Source organism: Panthera leo, chromosome F2 (assembly GCF_018350215.1).
Source record: "Panthera leo isolate Ple1 chromosome F2, P.leo_Ple1_pat1.1, whole genome shotgun sequence".
Taxonomy (NCBI): Eukaryota; Metazoa; Chordata; class Mammalia; order Carnivora; family Felidae; genus Panthera; species Panthera leo.
In genome coordinates, this window is record NC_056695.1 from 35,584,920 (window position 1) to 35,604,774 (window position 19,855).

The window sequence follows — 19,855 nt, forward strand, 5'->3', positions numbered from 1 at the left end:
TAAAACGAAAAATGGATGTATTATTATTAAGGCTGTTACTATATTGCAGATATTTTGGCCCCTTGTTTGTTGGAAAATGGCTGTCCCAACAGTCTAAAGTCCTGCATGTATTTTCCAGATCTCCCACCTGACAAAAATGAAGTGTAGGAGACTATCCATAGCAGTCAGAGAGCTATCTTCTTTGGAGACAAAGCTGTTTTGGGTCTTCACACTTTCCTGAAAGTTCAATTGTGGGTTTTTTGTTTAACTTTTTTTTTTCTTTGCTTTAAAGCAAAATTCATGGGTTTTCCATTTTGCTTTTTTTTTTTCCCCCAGATATGGGCTCAGACTTCAGAAGGAAAATAATATTAGAAACCTTTAAGAAGAATCTTTTCTTCTTTTTTTCCTCTTCTTTAGTTAATCCTGAAAATTTACTGGGCATTGAGCGTGCAGAGGAAAGGCCTAGAACTGAATGACAAAGAAAGACAAAGGACTGAAGAACGGCAGATACTGTGCATCATGGAAGCTTCCCCATGAGTGTATTTCCACTCATGTGCAGGACCAGCAACCCTCTGGGTTTGAAAGGTCAGCCCTGAATCAGGCTGCCACAAGCCTGCTCCTAGCTAGGAAACAGCATAACAGCTCTTGTCTTGAATCTCAAGTTACCACAAACTCCTGGAAAAGAAAGAAAGAAAAAAAAACCCTACATCACACCCACTCTTGCATAGAGCGTTTACAGTACAGTATGTGGCGGGGTGTTCCTTTCCTCTTGAACTGGAACACAGTGTAAACCAATACAAGGAGACATAAGGCCAAGATGCAGGGAATGACAATAGCTATGGCTTTCACAGTGCTGGCTGTGTTGTCCAGTTTGATGACAATGTCTACATCGTCTGGTGGGCTGTGTCCTTCTTTATCTCTGTCTGTTGGTCCATCACAGCCCATAAAATCCTTGAGGATGGATCTGGGATATCCAGGTTCTACTTTGAGTATCTGGTTGTTGAATTTCCAGTACTCCTTCCCTTTGTAGAAATACGTAAAGCCTAGAGGGGGAAACACACACAGATGGGTACCACTTATTTTGAAAGTGTATATGGATAGAAATTTTAGTTCAGTTAGATTTACATTTTAATTAGGCTACTTTGTAAATGATGTATGTGAAGGCCCCTCAGTTTTTGTAGGAAGAACACATCTTCAGCTCAGCCACCTGTTGAAATGAATCTGGCCGATATGCTGTAGGAATTGTGCCCTCTAATGCCTATGGAAAGCTTAGCCAAGAGCCAAAGTATCTACAGCAGAATGTTGAAAGATCATGCTGTACACACCTACTCCTAGTCTGGAAAGAGAACTTGACCTTATTTTTCACTTATAAGGTTGCTGTTTCAGAATTACACATCAGGGTGATAATATCAACCTATGTTAAAAGCTGCTGAAACAGCCTTATAAACCGAAGAACTGTTTGCCCGTTGACCGCTGTCGACAGGACATTGTACAATACATGATGAGGAGGCCTCTCCATGAAACACCTCAGGGGAAATTTCTAGTCATCTTAGTATCAGGAGCAGTTGTACCTAAACAATAGGTTTGCTTTTGTCATTTGGACGAGAAACCATCACGATTCGTAAGTTATAAAACTATAGGGATGTTTTCCTTTGCCTGTTGGGAATCTCAGCAAGTAAATAAGTATTTAGAGTATTTCTGCACTAACCTTATTTCTGGTTCTACATCATGCCCATTTTCTTCCTTCTCCTTTTGTCCTTTTCGTTTAACATTCTTATTTACTTATATAGTGAAGGATTAATAAAGTAGAGTATCTATCAATCTACAATTCTATCTTTAATATTTCCAACTGACATATTTCATGGGGGAGGAGGTGGTCTGTGGAAAGCTCATGTAACTAGCAGTACATATGCTTTCTGTTCCAAAACATTATGGATGCAGATAATAGACTTTGAAAGCTGGTGTGTGTGTGTGTGTGTGTGTGTGTGTGTGTGTGTGTGTGTGTTTAGGGCTGTTCTCTCAATTTTTGTTGTTTTTATTGGGGAAAAAAAGTTCTTTTCATCCAGAGCTTCTTCATGTCAAGTTTCTTTGTGAATACACTCACACTCATTGGACTTAATTCTTACTTTGAGATAAAATTCAAGAAGCCAAGAAGAAATGTTTTAATGCTATAATTAAAAACTTTATTTTGGGAGCTGTTTTGAATAGTAGGCCTAATAATCATTTATGATGGTTTTCTTTAACCTGTATTATTGATCACTTATTATGTAAGAAGTACTGTGTTTAAAACTCAGTAAATGACATATTTTAATACTCATAACCATTCTGTCAGGTGGAATTATGCACCTATACTTTTCAGGCAAAGATACCGAGGCTCAGAGATAAAATAATATGTCCAAGTCCTGGTGAAAGCAGAATTTAAATCTTGATCTAGTTCTGGAGACTGAATACTTAATGGTTTTTCTAAAACTGTGTCCTTTAGAGATCTCTTTTAACAAATGCTTCTTGATTAAACATCACAGGTGTGAGAGGTAACACCCATGCAACAAAAAACTCTGACACCTTTCCAAAAATTTCATCTCGGAGAGACCAGCACTTCAGGTCACTTCATTTTGGAAATCATTCTGTTCAATGCCATAAAAATCTGCTGGTGCCTTTAGTTTCGAAGGGCAGTTTTGCAATCAGAGTAACTTGCCAAGTGAAAGCAGGTGTATGTAGATTCAAATATTTCAGCAGGGAGCTGGTATTTGATCACACTAATGAAATCCAATGTAATTACTCAACAAGCTTGGATGAAGAAACGTTGAAGACTTGCCAGATAATAGTACATTAGACAATCACTGTTGAATAATGGCATTGATTTAGAATTAAACAGACCTTCGAAACAGGTGAATTTACTTCTTATATTTATAAACTGGAAACCAACAGCTGGAAGTGTCCTCATCTTTAATTTTTAGTCAAAGCTAAGTGAACCTACTGGGTACGATGCAAAAGTTCAGAAGTTTCCATTTTTACATTTATACAAGCCACATTTTATAGTTGCACACTCCACATAAAGGAGTAGGATTGTAGTTTACTGAATATATTTGTTATGAGGTAACATATCTAGTCCATAGAATTTAAATAATAAAAATACTTGAAAAGAAATGGCCTGAAATCATGGTAATAGAAATCTCTCAAACCTTGATCCCACAATATTCATCTCACTCAATAATGTAGGTCTGGTTTTGTTTCCCCACTTATGAAATAGCACCTGGTTGAAGAAATGTTGATGTACTCATTTTTCTTCCTTTTTGAGAGTAGCTTTGATGTTACACTGTCCTAGATGTTATGCTAATAAGAATAGCAACCTGAGATGAATTCTTACCCAAATTACCATTTTTTGAGAAATTCTGAGAAATAATTCAGTGGGGCTGTAATATATTATGTGACAGCTTTTTCTTCTCTCATATTTGACTGGATTTTACTGGTGACTTTTCTATTGCTTAATCCTATGATTAAGATTATTAAATGTAATGAGACATTGTCTACCATAATTGTCTTGTTCTAACTTAGTAGATGTTCCTGGATGACAGTGCCTATGTGTTCTCTGTTTTCCACTCTGATATATTTATTAGTAAGAAGTTAATTAGTGTTTAATAAATGTGAATGAATAAACTGAATCTTGTGGAAATATGTGTTTGAATTTCACTTGTATATTTTAACCCAGGGTGAGAATGGGGAGTAGGGACTATAGCAAATGAACAGAATCAAGAATCAGGCTAAAGTAGGGCTGCAACCAGCAAAATGAAATGCAACAGTTTAGAAGTAGAATCTTGTATTTACCGTAGAAGTGCACTTTCTAAGGAGAAAATATAGAATACCTAGGTGGTACGCCTTGATGGCAAGTAACATAGAAACAATTTGAGGGAGAGGTAATTCAGTGATTCTTCACTAAAATTTTAGTATGTGTTAAAAACTTGTTCTTGCTTAAAACATGGTCAAATAATAAATGCTAAGAAGAAATCATTCCACTATATTCTTCAGGACTCAAATCTCATTTATATTGCTGTGTTTTCAGAAACTAAAAGTAGACAGGACAATGAGAAAACTGTTTAGATGGTTACAGGCAAAAACCAGGAGGATGATGGCTCAGGAAGCTACATTCTGAGAAAGCCTGAATTTGTCTAGCGTGACACGATGAAAAATTAAGCCAGACTTGACAGATAATCAGTTACCTTAATGATATAATGTAGAGAATGGTGTTAAATTTTCCTCTTTGGAGATAGTACATTATAGCACATTCAGTGGGGCTAGAATGTTCTAGTTTCAAACCTCAAATATATAATCTTGCCTTTCTTATGATCATGAATAAGTTACTTAAACTAGCTGATGCCAGTTTCCTCATTAATAAATAATAATTACATAAAAAGTTATTTATGTTGGACAATTAGATAATGAATTTATGTAGCACAACTGATACATGATAGGCATTCAATAAATAGCACCAAGTATTCATATTTCATTTATAAAAATGGCAAAATTAATACCAGTAGGTATATAGGGAGGCATATAATATAAAACGCACTCTTCAAAAACCTATAGCTGAATTGCTGAATCTGTAGACTTTTTTTTTTTAAAGATTACCACTAGGAGACGATTCTAAGGAACAAATTCCTACGCTGACAGAAGGATAAACCAGAGAAAACATTCAGTGTTCTATCATCTTTAACTTTATGACTATCAAATACCATGCACATAGACTTATGGGGAATTACTTTGAGTCAAACTACAAATACAAATTTGTTTACTTAATAGTTTGAACTTTTCATCTTTCATACACAAATCCAAGGGAAGAAATTGTGTAAACTATGAATTTAAGGTAAGAAGCTACAAGCATGACATCTGTAGATAATGAAAAGAGGAGACTTTGCTGTTGACAGACCAAGGCCTTCCAGATCGTTTGGTATTGCTATTGTACAGAACAAGTGTTTCAGATAAATGAGATATCTCCTCCAGGCAGTGAATTTTTAGAGTAATGGGAGGCATAAAATTAATTTATACAACTAATATTTATTGAATGTTTACTATGTGACTGTCTTCAAAGAGTTTACATCAGAGCGGATAATGAGCATATAAGCTGATTATTATGAGATTTTGAGTGCAAGGGATAGGGTAAGCAAAAAAGGATATTCAAGGAGGAGAGCCTGAAAGATGAAGAGTGACTCAATGTTGAAGTCAAATCAAAGAGGGGACTGGACAGGAGGGGTCCAGAAAACATAGACATATTGCAGTTTCATCTGTAGGTTTTAGTCATTTGTAAGCGTTGATTTTTCCCCAACATGTTCTTTGTCAGTATTTTACAAAATTATTTTTTACTTTGTAAAGAGAAGCCTCGAAATTCTGAATAAAAGAAAACTTGTTTTTTTCCCCCTTCTGAAATTGACCTTTGAGGTGGGTAGAGAGTGGGGAAAATGCTCATAGGAATATGATCTTGGTAGTCTCAGTCCTGTTTTGTAGGACACAAAAAATTGAGTAGGAATTTTGGCAGGGGTGAAAACTGATAGTATTTTGTTAATTGTATTAATATAACCAAAAGAATATAATTATGTATTCTAACTTAAACAATTTTGATGTGTTGCTTCATACTTGTTCAGAAACTATTTATGAAAGAGTTAATTCAGTTCAGAATATACTCTTCAGCACAATTTCACTGATTTATACAGAATGAATATGATTAAATATTCAGATGGAAAAGAATATGAAAAGCCATGGGACAGGGGGCATCAAGATTTTTTTTAATATAATTATGATTTCTCCCCAGAGAATCTGATCAGATCTCAGATATTAGAGGCCTTGTAAATAGAAGCAGGGAAAATGAAAAGTTAATGTGGTAAGGAATTCAGACAATGTGTACTTTTTCAGGGGTGCCTGGGTGGCTCAGTCAGTTAAGCATTTGACTTCAACTCAGGTCATGATCTCATGGTTCATAAGTTTGAGCCCCATGCTGGGCTCTGCAGTGATAAAATGCGGAGCCTGCTTGGGATTCTCTCTCTCCCCCTCTCTCTCTGCCCTTCCCACACTTGCACTCTCTCTCTGTCTCAAAATAAATAAACTTTAAAAAAATTATGTGTATTTTTTAAATCTTTTGAAACAATTTATTACTTATTTTAAAAGTTATTTTTATTATAAAAGGTAGACTCAGTTTAGAAAGTTAATAAAACAAAGATAAGGAATGAGAAACTATTATCAAACTTGCTAGAGGTAATAACCAGTGAGATCTCGGTTGAATTTTCTTTGCAATATTTTTGTATACTATGTGATAATCTTTACTGAAGACAGTCTAGAGCAGTGGTAAGACTTCTGTAAATATTACGTAGAGTTGGTTTTATCTGGGCTTTAATAAAAGCCCTTTAATTTAACCTCAAGAAATCTCCTCTCCTCTAGCTTCTTCCTCGGTGACACCTATAATTCGTAGGGGTAATTTCAATTTTCGGCCTCCATGTGATCATTTTTCACCTATTTCTTTCATTCCTTTGTCCTTTTCAAATTCATCTGTATAGTTTGAGGTTTTGAACTTATTTTGATCTGGTTTTACAGCCTCCAATGTGGCTGCACTGTTACTTCCCTCATTTTTTTATTGATAACCTTTTGAAAGATATGTTTTCATTTCTATCTGTCCTTTCCTGTGCATTTCTGCTTTTATCACATACTGGCTTTATCTTAACTTGGTCTTTTAATTCTATGAACCAATAGAATATACAAAAAACCCCTATAATTCTCAACAAGTTATATGATCAGAGCTTCTAGGTTCTTTCTGACTTTGTCTCTGCCTACACTATATTACTTGTGGGGTACTTTCATAGAGCATGTAGTATATCACTTCATATAACAAGGGTCATAATACAGTTTGTGTACTTAGACTTTTCTGATTGGTATTTATTCATTCCAGGTCTCAGTTCCTTCAGGGTTACACTCAGTGCATAGTTGTCTTCAACTCTAGCAATATGCTGATGATTAATTATAGTTTTCAGTGGTGGTGTTGATTTTCATTTTCCTCCTATTTCTTCAGTAAACGTTTTTGTTCTTTCCTCATCCGACACATTTAATTTTGTTCCTGCAAGTGATATTTATTTTGTTCTTGTTGCGTATATGTTACAGACTTTCATGCTATTGAGGACCCAAATGGTATATCATTTTCTTATGGTGTGCTTTTTCTATGTATTTCAGAATTATTTCTCTTTCCATTGTTCTGGAATACTGTGTATTGTTCTGGAATATTTAATTATTATTATGGTTTATTCCTATTTACTAATCTCTGAATGAGGAGAGAGATGTTCAGATTTTACATATACCAACAGATAGGAGTGTATGGATTTTCCGTCGCTTGGCTAACTTTCTACTTTGGACCTGGCTGAAACTCAAATCTTGAGATGGAGAGCAAGGAACACGGGCAGGTCTCTGATCTGCTTCTTGTTATTGAGCAATCATTCAGCCACTTAGCCTGACTGTATTGAATTGGGATCTTCCCTGTTTGCTGACACTCTAAGCCAAAAGTGCGCATTAAAAATTAACATCTTCAGCATGCACAATTGCTGGATGTCTTTGTGTCTCAGGCCACACTTATAACATACCTTCCTTGTGACCAGCTCCTGTCCTATATATGTCTGCTCTTAACTTTCTAGTAATTTTAATAGAAAAATAGGCAAGGTTACTTCGAAGGTATCCACACCCTTCATTTTAAAACATTACCTTCATTTTTTTCTTATAAACTAAAATAAGCTGAGGTAAAAAAAACATCTGAAGCATAATATTAAGCATAAATTTACGAAGGAAAGTTCACATAAATATATTATGGCCCTAGTATGGTATTTTCTAATGATTTAATCTCTCATAATGAAAAATTAGAATGCATTATTAAAATATTTCATAAACTCATGAAATATATAATGCATATGCTGCATACCATTTTCTTTGTGCACAAAGGCTCCCTGAGGAGATTCAGGGATACCTTTCCAGACGGTGATTGGTTTGGGATAGCCAGGATCCATGGTCTTCATTTCTTCACTATATCTCCAATATCTAAAAAGGATAATAAACAAAAACAACAAAAAACAAAACACATGCATAGAGAAGGAAATTATGTATACACAGTAATAGCTAACATTCATTAAATCCTTGCTGTATGCTGTTAATGATTTACAAAACTGATTAAAAACATTAGAAAGACATTGGATACAAAGAACATTCATTCTGTTTTCTGTCTCGCACATATTAAAAATGGGTATTATTATTGTATATTTATTCTGTCTGCTAAAATTAATTTAAAAATTCTAGCTAAGTATATTGTGCTTCCTAAATATATTTTCAATTCAAAAGGGTATCATCAACCTAAGGATGAGTAAGAGGTTTTCATGATTTTTGAAAAACCTTTCTTAGGCAGCAGAACACTTTTATTTTTATTTCTTTGGAATCATCTTAAGCAGAATCTTGATTCATTTTTCATTCATTTGTTCACTTAACAAATATTTACTGAGTACCTTTTATGTTCCTGGCATATTGTAGACACTATAGAGATATAACCTTGAACAAAGCAGACATGCCCAGCTCTCATCTTTTTAAATTTTAGGATACATATAGGCAATAAAACAATTTATTAATAAATACATACTATGGTAGGAGGTGGTAAGATTTAGAAAACAAGCAGATAAAGTTAGCTAGGCATATGGGAAAGCCATTTTAGTGAACAGAGAGGTCCTTCCTGTGTCAGACATTTGAGCAGAAAGCAGAAAGAAGTGAGGTGCAACACATATAGCTTTTGGGAGAAGAAGTTCCAGGTAGAGGAACTAGTTATTGAAAGTTACTGTGGCAGGCACAAACTTGGAGCACTTAGGCATCCACAAGAAGGCTAGGGTGACTAGAATTGAGCTGGTTAGTGGAAGAAAAGTTCAGAGTGGGAACAGAATCTAAGATTAGATAGACCTTTATGCTACAGCAAAGCTTCTGGGTTTTCTCTAAGGGATATGTGAGGCCAACACAGATTTTGAGCAGAGGAGCTTCAAGATCTGGCTTATTTTTTAAAGGAACATGCTGGGTTCTGTGAGTTAAATAGACTTAAGGAGGTAAAATAGAAGCAGGAATCCCAGTTAGGATGTCACCGCAACAGTCCTTGGACTGGAATGTAAACTGTAGAGTTGATGGTAATTCAAGGGATTGGGATATATTTTGAAGGGAAATCTCAAAGAGCTTACTAATGAGTTGAATGCAAGATGTGAGAGAAGGAAGTTGAGTGCAACTCAAGAATCTGGGGCCCGAACATGTGGAAGAATAATGTTGCCATTCAGTAAGATAGGGAAGTGGGGGAAGGTGAGTTGGGCTGGTTTGAAGAATCACGATTTTGGTTTTAGACATGTTAAATTCAGGTACCTGCTAGATATCAAAGTGGAGTTGTTGAAGAGTATATGAGTGTAGACTTTAGGGCAGGTCTTGACTGGAGTCCTCAGTGTATAGATAGGAAAACAGATAAAAGGAAAGCTCGCCAAGAGTCAGAACTCTAGATCCCCATGCCTTCACATGGTGGCCCTTCAGCCACTTTCCCAGAACTGCTAGACATCCAAAAAACAAACTGTAACCTGCCCTCCTGGGGATCAGTCATGATTGTTTATATGTTCTAAGAGTCAAAGAAGTTTATGTGTTGAATATTCAAAAGGAATGACAAAGCTGGGGTGAAGCTATTGGCAGTTCCCAGTATTCCTGACACTTTAGGGCAGGCATATGCTCTGTGCATCATCTCGTTTAATCACAACAAACCCATCAGACAGTCATCATTGTCCCCTTTTAAGAGAGGAGACTTCTAAGAGGACAATAAGGGATAGATTTATAAGCAATTGGTCTGATTTTAAAATTCCTTCCTCTTTCCTCTGTGCCCACCAAATACGGTTTTCCAAATTTAAATTTATTTGACAACCTTTTGCCTTGTTTTCCCACTAAACATCTCTTTCCATCTTCTAAAGCTAGTGTTTTACCAACACAGGTTTGGGAAGTGACATACTTAATTCATTATCTCAGGTATTTTGGCTGAAATCAGAAAAAAATAAGCATTTCCTGGTCTTTTTTGGATATTTTCCTATTCTAGGTCTATGGAAGATTCTTTATCTATTGAGTTCTGGGGTTTTGTACATAAGGTTTTGCTATAGTTCCTAGAAACATCCATTCAAGTAACATCTGGAATATTAGCAATTCCTCCATCCTCAATGTTTACATGGAAAAGAGAAAAAGATTGTTTCATGAAGTATTCCAATAAGTAAGCCACAAGGCAGATTTTATCCAAAGAGGGAAATACCCTGTTACAGGTATTGTCACAGATTCTCACCAAAAGAAGATGAGAACAGTTCTGATGGAAAGATCAGGAAAAGCTTCATGGAGAAGACTGAGCTAATATAATGGTGACTGGGCCTGTTTTCTGAAGACAAGAAGGCAGAATCATTAGTGTAATGTTCTACCAATTTTGAAGTATATTTTCTTTCACATTTAGTTCATGGGAACATCTGCTTTAAAAATATTTCTGAATATTTCTTTCTCACAGAACATTCTATGATGAATATAGAATGGTTACTCTGGTTAAATTTCAAGATATCATCTCTTCAGTAAATATTTCATTTGTGTTTACAATAGACATACATGTCAACTGGTTCCTGCACTTGACCATAAAGAAGGCTCTCAGGGGCACCTGGGTGGTTCAGTCAGTTAAGAGTCCGACTCTTGATTTTGGGTCACGTCATGATCACAGGGTTTGTGAGATCGAGCCCCATGTCAGGCTCTATACTGGCAGGGCAGAGGCCGTTTGGAATTCTCTGTCTCCTTCTCTCTCTCTCCCCTGCCCCGCTCATGAGCATACTCTTTCTCTCTCAAAATAAATAAACATTAAAAAAAGAAAAGAAAAGAAAAGAAAACCTCTCAGAGAGAAAATGTTTAATGCCTCATTTTCACAGATTCTAAGAAAAACTTTTTTTTGCATTTTACATCTCTAAAATCAGAATGTACTTTACAGTAGATACTGTATCAAAGTTTACTTGGTAGGGTTTTTCCCTCCATGATAGATTAAATAATGACTTACTTATAATAAATGTTATTTTTGGATATAAACTACAGCTTAAAGTAAGCTTTTCAATATTGCTATGTCAGAAGTTTTGAACAATTACAAATCCTGGGGACAATGGGATCACACCCTGTGTGTCATTTAAGAAAGATTAACTACATTCTTAGAAACCAGGTTTGTTCTCTGAGAAGTAGTTGTAGCGATGTTCTTATAACGATACCAGTAATTTATATAGGCTTTTGTAGCTATAAATAAATTTATACACATACATTATTTTATTTTATTTCATTTAAGTCCCTCAACAATCTTTTATACTGCATATTACAATGCTTTCTATGATGATGTCCTAACCATAGATTTAGTATGTATAGTCACTCAACTCAGTTAAAAGATAATGATTTAGTCACATTCACTCTTTTGAAAAGTTGCAGAGTTGAAACTCTAATACTCTCAGCTTCATAGTTTAGCATGTTAGTGTTATTGTTTCCCTTGGGCATAGCATTCTTACTCTCAGTACTCTCTCTCAATCTCTTAACATACTTAAGTATAATTTTCCTTCTTCCCTCCTTCTGTTCAGTCATTTGCCCACCAACACTTTTTTGAGCACCTATATTATATGCCAAGCACATAAGATTCATAGAGATCACAATTTCAAGAAAATATTAATGGAATGTGAATTCTATTACACTCTCTTGTAGGAACATAATTCTGGTATGAATTTATCAGAGTAAAAACATTCCTCCCTTTCGTCACTGACAGATAATGCAAAATTATAATTTGGGATTATTTCACAATTTTTGAAACACTCAGTGTAGGCTTGGACCCTCAGTTATCTGCTATGTGGCAGTTTTGATATATATCCAGTAAACTTGAATGTGATTAGAATCATCTAACTATATTCAGAGCTGTCTTATAAGAGGTGCTGAAGCTTATTCATAAATACAAGTTAGCATTTTAATTTCCAACATATTTGAACATATTTCAAAATGAACAAAAAGCTCATCCCACTGATGTTTTTCTCCCTGAAAAATAAGTTTACGGGTTCCCTGAGAAGCATATTAACATATGCAGATGAAACCTGGGTAAATAAATTATTTGGGGGTTTACAGTTTAGATATTATAATGGAAAAAAATGGAATTTTGTGCAGGATGGTCAGCAAATGATAAAACCTATTATAAATGAAATTTATAGTTTTTTTTCTTCCGATATATCAGTTATCTCTAATGTAGAATTATGACTTTAGATTGCTGATTCTTTGAGAAAAGCACTGCAAATCAATGCTTCAAAATAAATTATGATTAGAAATGAGATTTATTCATTTTATTTGACTTAAGCATGGGTCACATCCATAAGAGACAAAAGTTGTCCATGTAATGGTATATAGCATTTTGTTAAATTTCTCTGCTAAGAAAAAATGGTATAGAAAATTCTGGAATGGTATACATACCAAATTCAAACTGAACAAAAAATGGCTCCAAGGGTAATTTCACGTGACCCAGCCATTTCTTCATCTTACTTTGTCTCATCTGTACTCCAGAGTCAAGACTACTCGCTTCTGTTAAGTTACACAAAATACAGCACCTCTTCTTTTTTCATACCCAAATAATTATACAAAGTCCCACTCTTCAGAAACATTCTTAGTGATGCAACAGAATTGGAGATACCAATTTACACTGTGTTGAATGATCTTAAAAACACATATATTGAGTAATTGCTTCATAAACACACAAGTTAAGCTGAAGGAAATAAATGTTTTTCTGTTTGACTATTAAGGGTGATAATAGTAAAAACAAATGTGGATCTAAATTTTGTCTTTCTTTGAACATATCTTAAACTTGTTAAAAGTTAAGCTTAGAATGAAGTATGGCCATAGGGAATGTATCTGTGAGAAGATGCTGACAGATGAGTTAGAAACATAGCCTTTTAGAGTTAAATGCTATGAGGATCAAAATGTATCCAAGTATCAAATTATAGTGTATTAAGAAAAGGGCAAGTAGGAATCTGAGGAAGTGAGTTCCAGGCTGTATGTGAAATAGTGAAATACTGGAAATTTTAATCTGACTTTACAGATCTATTTAAAGAGCCATCATTTCAACTATTCATCTTTAGCTATCTGTACACTTAGGACATTTGATGTAGTCCCCTGCTATCAATACAATTTATGTCAATCATTCTCCAGTGTGTACCTCAGACTGACCTTTCCACTGAGGCAAACTCAAGCTATCCAGGTACCCACTTAATTCCTCCAGTTGGTGTGTGAAACAGACATCTCAAACTAAATATGCACATTTTCAATCTTTTAATCCCCTTTCCCCAATATTCCTTCCCCAGTCTGCTCTATCTCCAGAAAGGGCACCACCGTTTCCATTTTTGAGGTGAAAAACCTAGAAGTTATCTTTAATTTGCTTTTTTCTCACCCCTAAAATCCAAGCCATAAGAAAGACTGTTCTGATTACACTCAAAATATATCATGTACCCATTCCTTTTCCTCCATCTCCACCGCTACCATCGTATCCTCCTGTACGACTCCAACAGCCTCCCGGTGACCCTCTGCTTCCACTCTTGAAGCCCATTCTTTACTCAGAAGCCACAGTGATGTCTGTGAATACACATCAGATCATCTTGCTTTCCTGCTGAAAATGCCTTCCATACTTTTTCACTGGACTAGAATCAAATCCAACACATTTGTCATGGTCTATAGGGCTCCATATAATCTGGCCCATGCTTACCTATTTGACTTACCGATTACCTTTACCACTTAACTGGCTATGTTGTAGCCACAATGTTTTACTGGATTTAAATATTCCAGTATTATTGCTTTTGCACTACTTGTTATCTGCCTACAACATATTGTTCCAAACAGTTTCCTGTGGCTGAAACTTCACCCATCCAAGGCCCCACTCTTGTGTCTCCTTCAGCAAGGGCTCTGACTTCTACACCAATTTTCCAAACACTGCTTCCCACCCATGAGTCTCTATCACATTATCACTTTGCTTTATTTCTTTGTAGCATTTCTCAGTGTTAAAAGATTAGGCTCATTTACTTGTTTCCTGCGTACTATTGCCTCCTTTAATAGAAGCTAAGTGCCACGGAAGCAGAAGCCTTGTGGTCCTTTCTTGAGAACACATGTCAGTCACATCATATGTGCTCAAAATATTTTTTTGAATAAATGAATGAGGGCTGTGCCGGGAGTACTATAGAAACCTTAAGGAAGTGGGAATTAGAGCTGTTGAGAATTGAAAAGTCTGTCTCATATTCATACTATCAGCATGGGCAGTTGGGTTAGAGAAGGATGAATTCCTGTGGAGTGTAATTGAGTTTGTCTACACGCTGGTAGGACATGGACAGGATGCGGGGCTGACATATGGTAGCACTTGGACCGAATCATATTAAATCTGTGCTTTGTATGTCTAGAAAATTAAATAATGATTCTGATTTTGAGTGCTCTTCTAGTATATTTGTACTTTCCCACTCACTACACTACCTACTATTATTGCCTTACATACTATTGCTGTACCTGGTAGTATATACATTATTTGCTTGGCCCCTTAAGGCAGTTGAGTTTTTTACACCTGGACTAGATGATTTCTAAAATCTCCTTCTTCTCTTAGCTTTAGAGAAATAGAAACCAATTAATCAGCAATCATCCATCCCCTGCCACCCTTCTTAAGCAGAAAGAGCAGTAGGAGAAGAGGGAGAAGTAAGGACAAAGCAATATTCAATGTTTTCTCTCAAAAATATACTCGGAAAATAAATAAAATGTTAAAAAAATTGATAGGTATTAAAAATATACAGTCTATAAGGAATAAAGACTCACTGAATTCTTATATAAAAGTGACAACCAAATTGTTGTTCATATGTTTCAGTCAGGTAGTTTAATGTCTTATCCATCTACTTATAATCTAGAATGAAAGTATTGAAAAATTGTGATTTTGGAATTATAGAATTATATGAATATGAAGGAATCTGCTTATAAGCCACCTGTGACTCATGAAATGTTACAGAAGATCACACACATGGAAATTAATTGGATTCTTGTTATAAATATTAAAACATTTTTTTAAATGTTTATTTATTTTTGAGAGAGAGAGAGAGAGAGAAAGAGAGAGAGAGAGAGAGAGAGCAGGAGTGGGGGAGAGGCAGAGAGAGAGGGAGACACAAAATCTGAAGCAGGCTCCAGGCTCTGAGCTGTAGAACTTGTGAACCCTGAGATCGTGACCTGAGCCAAAGTAAGATGCTTAACTGACTGAGCCACTGGGAGCACCAACTTATAAATATTTTTTAAACCTATAAAAAAAGTTATTTAGGCAGAGCTTAAAACAAAATATTTCTCCATATTTTGTTATATTTGCATGTAGCAAGCGTCTCAAGTAGGAAACAAATGAACTAAAACTCCTTTTCCCGTTTACTATGGCCTTCATTCTAGTATGAATTTGGTATCTAACCTTCATTGATTTCACTTATTTGAGGCAGTGCACATTTAGTTTCTAAACTTAAATTTTTCAATAAGTGCTGAATTTTAGGTTGGAAACATTTTAAAAGTAGTATTGGCATGTGTGAGAAAACAAAACAAAACAGGCTTTCTGATCATAGAATGGCAGTTTTTGTTACCATCTGGGAAATCCTCATTAAAACTGTTACATGAAATGTCCTGCAGAAGTGTGTTTTGTCAGCCTTTTGTTTCTATGCCTTTCTCCATCCCCCACCCCCCAAAAAACCCAACAAAACACTCCTTATTGAACCTGGTCCTGAAAGGGTACATTCAAGCAATTAAACTGGCTGGGGGCTTAAACTCTAACAACCTTCAGGGTTGTTATTTTAAGGAATATGTTATAAGTCTGCAGATTTATTTTCATTAGTGGTCACCATGCTGTGGCCATCAATTTCTTCTTTCTTCTTTCATACTCTACCCACTTATATCTTGCTGAGAATCAACTTTTTGTGGCTATAAGTAGCATCTTCTCCTTCAATAGATTTTTTGTTTGATAGACCTTTTTTGTTTTGTGATTTGGCAAGAAACACGTAGCAAAACTTTAGTTTCATGATATTGCTTGCAAGTTTACGAACATTTTGCTATAGAAGTATACACAAATCAAATGTATAGAAAGTTGGTAACAGAATAAATTAAAAAGTATATAGTCTAATCCATGAAGATAAATTATAGGAGTTTTTTGTTCACAGATAAAGCTCCATGTCTGAAATCATTTGCAATTAAAAAATTACAAATTGCAAAATAAAGGGGCACCTGGGTGGTTCAGTCGGTTAAGCATCCGACTTCGACTCAGGTCATGATCTCACAGCTCGTGAGTTTGAGCCCTGCATCGGGCTCTGTGCTGACAGCTCAGGGCCTGGAGCCTGCTTCAGATTCTGTGTCTCCCTCTCTCTCTTTCCCTCCCCTGCTCATGCTCTATCTCCATAAAATTAATTAAAATTAATTAATTAAACATAAGTAAACCTTAAAAAAATTTTAAGTTTAAAAAAAAACACATCATAAAATAAAGTTTATATCCTTACATATTTTTCTACTAAAGTTGGAGACATATTATAGGGTTAAACAAGATTTGCCAAAAGTCTTTGCCAAGATTATAAGGCAAACTCAATACTAGGTGTTGCACATTAAAGCCTGTTGTTCCTATGTGTGTTTGTGTGTATGTGTATGTATATTTTTAAGTTTATTTATTTATTGAGAGAGAGAGAGAAAGCCGGGATGGGGCAGACAGACAGGGAGAGAGAGAATCCCAAGCAGGCTCTGGGCTGTCAGCACAGGGTCCGACGCTGGGCTCAATCCCAAGAACCATGAGACTGTGACCTGAGCTGAAATCAAAGTCAGACGCTAAACCGACTCAGCCACCCAGGCACTCCTACTTATGTATTTTTAATTTACTATAAAATGCATACTTAAGTCTTCTACATACAAAAAATTATACTGAGTGTCACATTTGACCCAGCTAGTAGTAGTGTAATTAAAAATTTATTTTTCATCTCTATTACTTCTTCTACCTAATACTAAATTAAACCAATAAAAAACAGACTTCTAGTTACATTTTATGTGCAATTTATATCAAAAATGCACAGGAGTGGAGCCTAGTAGATGCCACAAGTCATAAGACTAGTATAGTTCACTCAATTTTTACTAATGCCATATAAGAAAATGAAAAGAAAGGAAAAGAAAAGAAAGAAAGTTACAGGGAAGGGATATTAATTACACTTTAAGCTAAGTGATAGCTCATAACACCTGTTTGTAGGTACCTAAACAATCAGCTTCTTAAGAACTAGAACCCATGACTAAACTGGATTATTTGAAAATGCTCAGTTAATTACATGCAGAGTGTAAAACTTTAATTTTGAATACGAAAACAAGCAAACAAAACAGACTGTGCGATAAAGTGCTTTTAAAATAAAGTTAAGTAAAACGTCAAGAAAATGCATTGCAGGATTAGAGATATGCTGCCTACACAGATTTATAGGCATGATAAGTGATGGAGAAGAGGAAGAACATGTACATTCCTAAGAAGGTCATATTATGTGGGTATATTACAGGAATATTATCTTGAATGTTGTTTAAAAATACTTTTGATTTCATTAATTCTTGTCTTTATATCACACAGATTCTTAATCAACAATACACATCCACTATAGAGGAGAAATATTAGCTTCTCTAAACATTAGTTAACTGTCTTTCCCAAGTGAAATGTGTACTGACCTGTCCCCCTTGAAGAAATAGGTTTTCCCAACGTCTTCCCACCAAATGGCTGAATCAATTCCATGCGGGGGAGTTCCACTCCCAAGAGTAATCAAGTCATGAGGATAGCCGGGTTGTAGGGTTGTATCCTTAAACACCCAATATTTGTTACCTGTATGAAATAAGTGAAAATGCAGAATACAATCATTTAATGTCAGAAATTAGACTATATCTATTAACACAATGCATTTAAAATCATTTTACATGAAATCCATAAAATAACTAAGTAGTAGTCACTTTTGGCACTTCGATGTTATTGTTGAAAGACTGTCTTCAAAAGTGGATAAAATGAGTAACTATGTAATAATGGAATCAGAATCTGTGAATTAACTCAAGAAACACAAAATATCTACAACTTGCCATAATACAACAATTCTGAATCAAGAATCAGGAGTTTTCCTCTAGGAATTGGAGGCTCTATTTTTTCTATGAGGCTAAATCATTCCTGTGTTTTGTGCATTCTGTGTATCCTCAGATTGCTTTACTGAGTATAACCTGTACTCCATTGAAACACATCCTCCAGGCTGCTCTTTTCCTATTATTATAAACATTCACAAGGTCCTTTGGTCTTATAAAGTCATTTTCCTTTCACCGTATGTGCTCTATCCCTCTCTTTAAGAGTGGTAGCCTAGGGGAAGAGAATTTTAACCCTAACCTTGTTTGGAATTGCCAGAGCATGGCGATATTAACAAGAAGACAAACTTTAGTCAGTTTTATTGCTGTTTTGAAATTATCTGTAGGCAACACACTTCCTCACATCCTATCCCACTGGCCAACTGTGCTTACCACTCCCCTCTTTGGTACTGCCTCTCAAGAAGTCTACAACCATTCCTCATTCCACTGAAAGTTGACTTAATACCAACTTTCCCCTGAGAATTTTTGCTCTGGAGTTGCCAATGCTTTCCAAGGAAATCATTCTCCACCCCTATCTATTGACACAGTTGCCCAGTTAAAGTACTTTTCTCTCTAAGCTGCTAGAAACATTTTTTTTTTTTTTTTTTTTTTTTTTTTTGGTGGTCGGGGTAATTTTTTCTTAAGCTGCTCCTTTGTGTTTTTGTTTTTTATTAATGTTTATTTGTGAGAGAGAGAGAGAAAGAGAGAGAGAGAGAGCTAGCAGGGGAGGGGCAGAGAAAGGGAAGAAGACAGAGAATTCCAAGCAGGCTCTATGCTGTCAGCACAGAGCCCATTGCAGGGCTCCAACTCACGAACTGTGAGATCATGACCTGAGCTGAAATAAAGAGTCAGTCGCTTAACTGACTGAACCCAAACGCCCCTCCTTTCTGTTTTACTTTTCCTCTCAGTTCTTTTTATTATTATTATTAATATTCTTCTTATTATTTTAATTTTGAGAAAGAGAAAGAGAGAGGGTGCACAAGTGGGGGAGGAACAGAGAGAGAGGGAGAGAAAGAATTTCAAGCAGGCTCTGTACTGATAATGCAGAGCTCAACTCGGGGCTCAAACCTATGAACTGTGAGATCATGACCTGAGCTGAAACCAAGAGTTGAATGCTTACACGACTGAGTCACCCAGGCGCCCCTTCTTCCCAGTTCTTAAATGTTGACATTTCCCAAGCCTTTTTTTTCTGCCCTCTTCTCTTATTCTAAATTCTAAATCGGAAGTAGGGGCTGGGAGTGATGATCCCACACTTAAATACTTTCAAGGGCGAGCTTATAACTAGAGTGGATGAGGTATCCAAATACTGAGACACATCCATAAAAGTCAGCAAATATACATTGCCCTAAAATTCTATCTACCACCCACACCAACATAGGATACACTGACAAAGTGTATCCTATGCTCCTTCTAATAGATGTAAGACTTACTTGTTACAATATTTCAATACTACCCCTAGATGAGGACTATGATAACCTGAACACAACAGAAAGCAAAAGCAAAACAAAACAAAAAAATAACCCCCCCAACAAACAAACAAACAAACAAACAAACAAACAAACAAAAACATGTCTTCAGGCTAGATTCAGTTAGGTGTCTTTAGTTTGTAACTAGGAGTAATCTTCAAAAAAAATTTTTTTTAATGTTTAATTTTGAGACAGAG

General features: G+C 35.6%; 1 protein-coding gene across 1 annotated transcript in view; it reads right to left on the reverse strand.

The window, feature by feature from the left end:
- Positions 1-328: 328 nt before the first annotated feature.
- MMP16 (matrix metallopeptidase 16) overlaps positions 329-19,855 on the reverse strand; it is a 283,955-nt gene continuing 264,428 nt past the window's right edge. Inside the window, exons 8-10 of the mRNA XM_042923584.1 lie at positions 17,761-17,911; positions 7,925-8,040; positions 329-1,022 (exon numbers count right to left, since the gene is read on the reverse strand). Of these exons, the coding sequence (XP_042779518.1) occupies positions 688-1,022; positions 7,925-8,040; positions 17,761-17,911 (602 nt within the window). The 3' untranslated portion in view covers positions 329-687. The remainder of the gene's footprint in view (positions 1,023-7,924; positions 8,041-17,760; positions 17,912-19,855) is intronic.